The sequence below is a fragment of the Carlito syrichta genome, unplaced genomic scaffold (assembly GCF_000164805.1).
Source record: "Carlito syrichta isolate Samal-C Ts95f unplaced genomic scaffold, Tarsius_syrichta-2.0.1 Scaffold314086, whole genome shotgun sequence".
In the NCBI taxonomy this organism is placed as follows: domain Eukaryota; kingdom Metazoa; phylum Chordata; class Mammalia; order Primates; family Tarsiidae; genus Carlito; species Carlito syrichta.
This window is the reverse complement of record NW_007258182.1, coordinates 343,468-345,210: the sequence shown is the minus strand read 5'-3', so window position 1 is coordinate 345,210 and position 1,743 is coordinate 343,468. Positions and strand designations below refer to the sequence as shown.

Genomic DNA, 1,743 nt, shown 5'->3' with positions numbered 1-1,743 from the left:
TGAAGGGCACTGCCTTGTCCTGAGGGTCTCAGCCACTCACCTCCTGCTACCAGAATCTCCTCCCCTCCCATGGGAACTCAGCTATCCCTGGGAGTTCATTGCTGTTCTAACACACCCCTTCCCTGGATGTGGGGTGGGGGAGGGCAAAGTTCTTATATATGATCCGGAGCCTTTTACTCCCTATGCTCAGCTGAGGGTTAAAAGAAAGTGAAAACAAGTTTTTGGTGTAGGAGGGGAGAGGGATGTACTGAGCGGTAATTCTGGAATCTGGAGTGGGGTCCTTGGAAGAGGGAAGGCCTCCTGTGATACCAAAATAGGTGGTGGCGGGGAGAATCTGGACCATCAGAAGACCCTGGAGATAGGAAAGGAGAGGAGAAAGTTACTTAGGCCAGGATCCCAGCCTCTGGCCTCCAGCCCAAGACACCCTGGCCGTATATAAATTCCTATCGGTTTTCATCTTTTAACCTACACTTGTCTGAAGCCTACTCCGTTAAGTTCCTCATTTTTTAAAAAATAACAAACCAGTAGCAACAACAAACCAGGCGATGTCACACTGTCAGATGTGAAGCCATTTCCGAGGATAGGAGAGGCCCCAAGAGGAATGGCAGGAAGGGCAGGCCTGAAGGGGGCTTTACCCAGCTGGTGTGTGCAGGCCCTCTCGATCTCCACTACCCAGCTGGAGCCGCCGCTCTAGCAAGCAGCACCACTCTCAGGCTGAGGCAGAGTATGGTGGGAGGTCGTTCTGTGCCCCAGGATGGGCCAGATGATAGAAGCATTTGGAGGAGAGCTGCACTCTGCACTTCCGAGCCGCGTTCCCGCCTAAATCCGCAAGATGGAAGTTGCTCCCTCTAGCTTTCCCAGTAGCTACGGCTGCTGCCGGTTTGTGAGTGACACCTCCCCTCGCGTCCAAGTCAATCTCGAGCGTTTGCTGTATTCTAGGGTCTTATTTTAAAATGCATCTTAAAAGGCACTGCCAGCTACCCCTTAGATGCAGCCCAGATCCGGTTTTGGGCAGCGGGGAAAGTTTACCAGGAGCTGCGCGTACCCCACCCCGGCACAACGTGTGTGCGCGCTTGGGAACTGCCTGCCAGGGATGTGCGCGCGAGAGCCTAGAGCTGCCCGGCAGCTCCAGCGCAGCTGGGGACGTGTCAGGAGGGAGCGCGGAGCTCGGGTGGTCGGCGTGCGTGGGCGTGTGCCCTCCGCGCCCGCAGGCCCGCCGCCTCTCCCATCCTGCCGGAACGTGTCAGCAGTCTCACCTCTCCTCCAGCCCCTTCCCAGCCAGACGCTTCCTTTTTGGTCCTTCTGGGCGTTTACTGTAAATTCCGTTGACTAAAACACGCCGGTGAGCCCGGCCCACGGGCAGATGGATCAATCGCCCCCTTCCCGGCTGGGGGAGGAGGACCCCACCCGCAGCCTCGCGAGCCCGGAGCCGCCAGCTGCCTCGGGACGAGCTCCTCGGAGCCCAGCCGGCCGCCTCTCCCGGCGCGGAGCCCGGGCCCGACTCGGTCCGGGGCGCTCCCGCCGGGGGGGGGGTGCGAACCCCGGCTCGATCCCTCTGGCGGGGTTCGGGCAGGTTCGCCGGCCTCCGAAGAGACTGTCAGGGCGACCCGGCGGGGCAGCCTTCTCCCTGAGCCGGGGGAGGGGAGGTCAACTGCGGAAGGGGCGTCTGGAAGGGCAGCGAGGCCGGGCCTGGCGAGGCCGGGGAGAAAGTTCTCGAGCTCCGTGTGGCGGGCACACGTGTGC

General features: G+C 60.6%; 1 protein-coding gene across 1 annotated transcript in view; it reads left to right on the top strand.

The window, feature by feature from the left end:
- Nucleotides 1-832: 832 nt before the first annotated feature.
- GFRA2 (GDNF family receptor alpha 2) overlaps nt 833-1,743 on the top strand; it is a 98,461-nt gene continuing 97,550 nt past the window's right edge. Inside the window, exons 1-3 of the mRNA XM_021719034.1 lie at nt 833-930; nt 1,016-1,184; nt 1,364-1,573. Coding sequence (XP_021574709.1) covers nt 833-930; nt 1,016-1,184; nt 1,364-1,573 — 477 coding nt within the window. The remainder of the gene's footprint in view (nt 931-1,015; nt 1,185-1,363; nt 1,574-1,743) is intronic.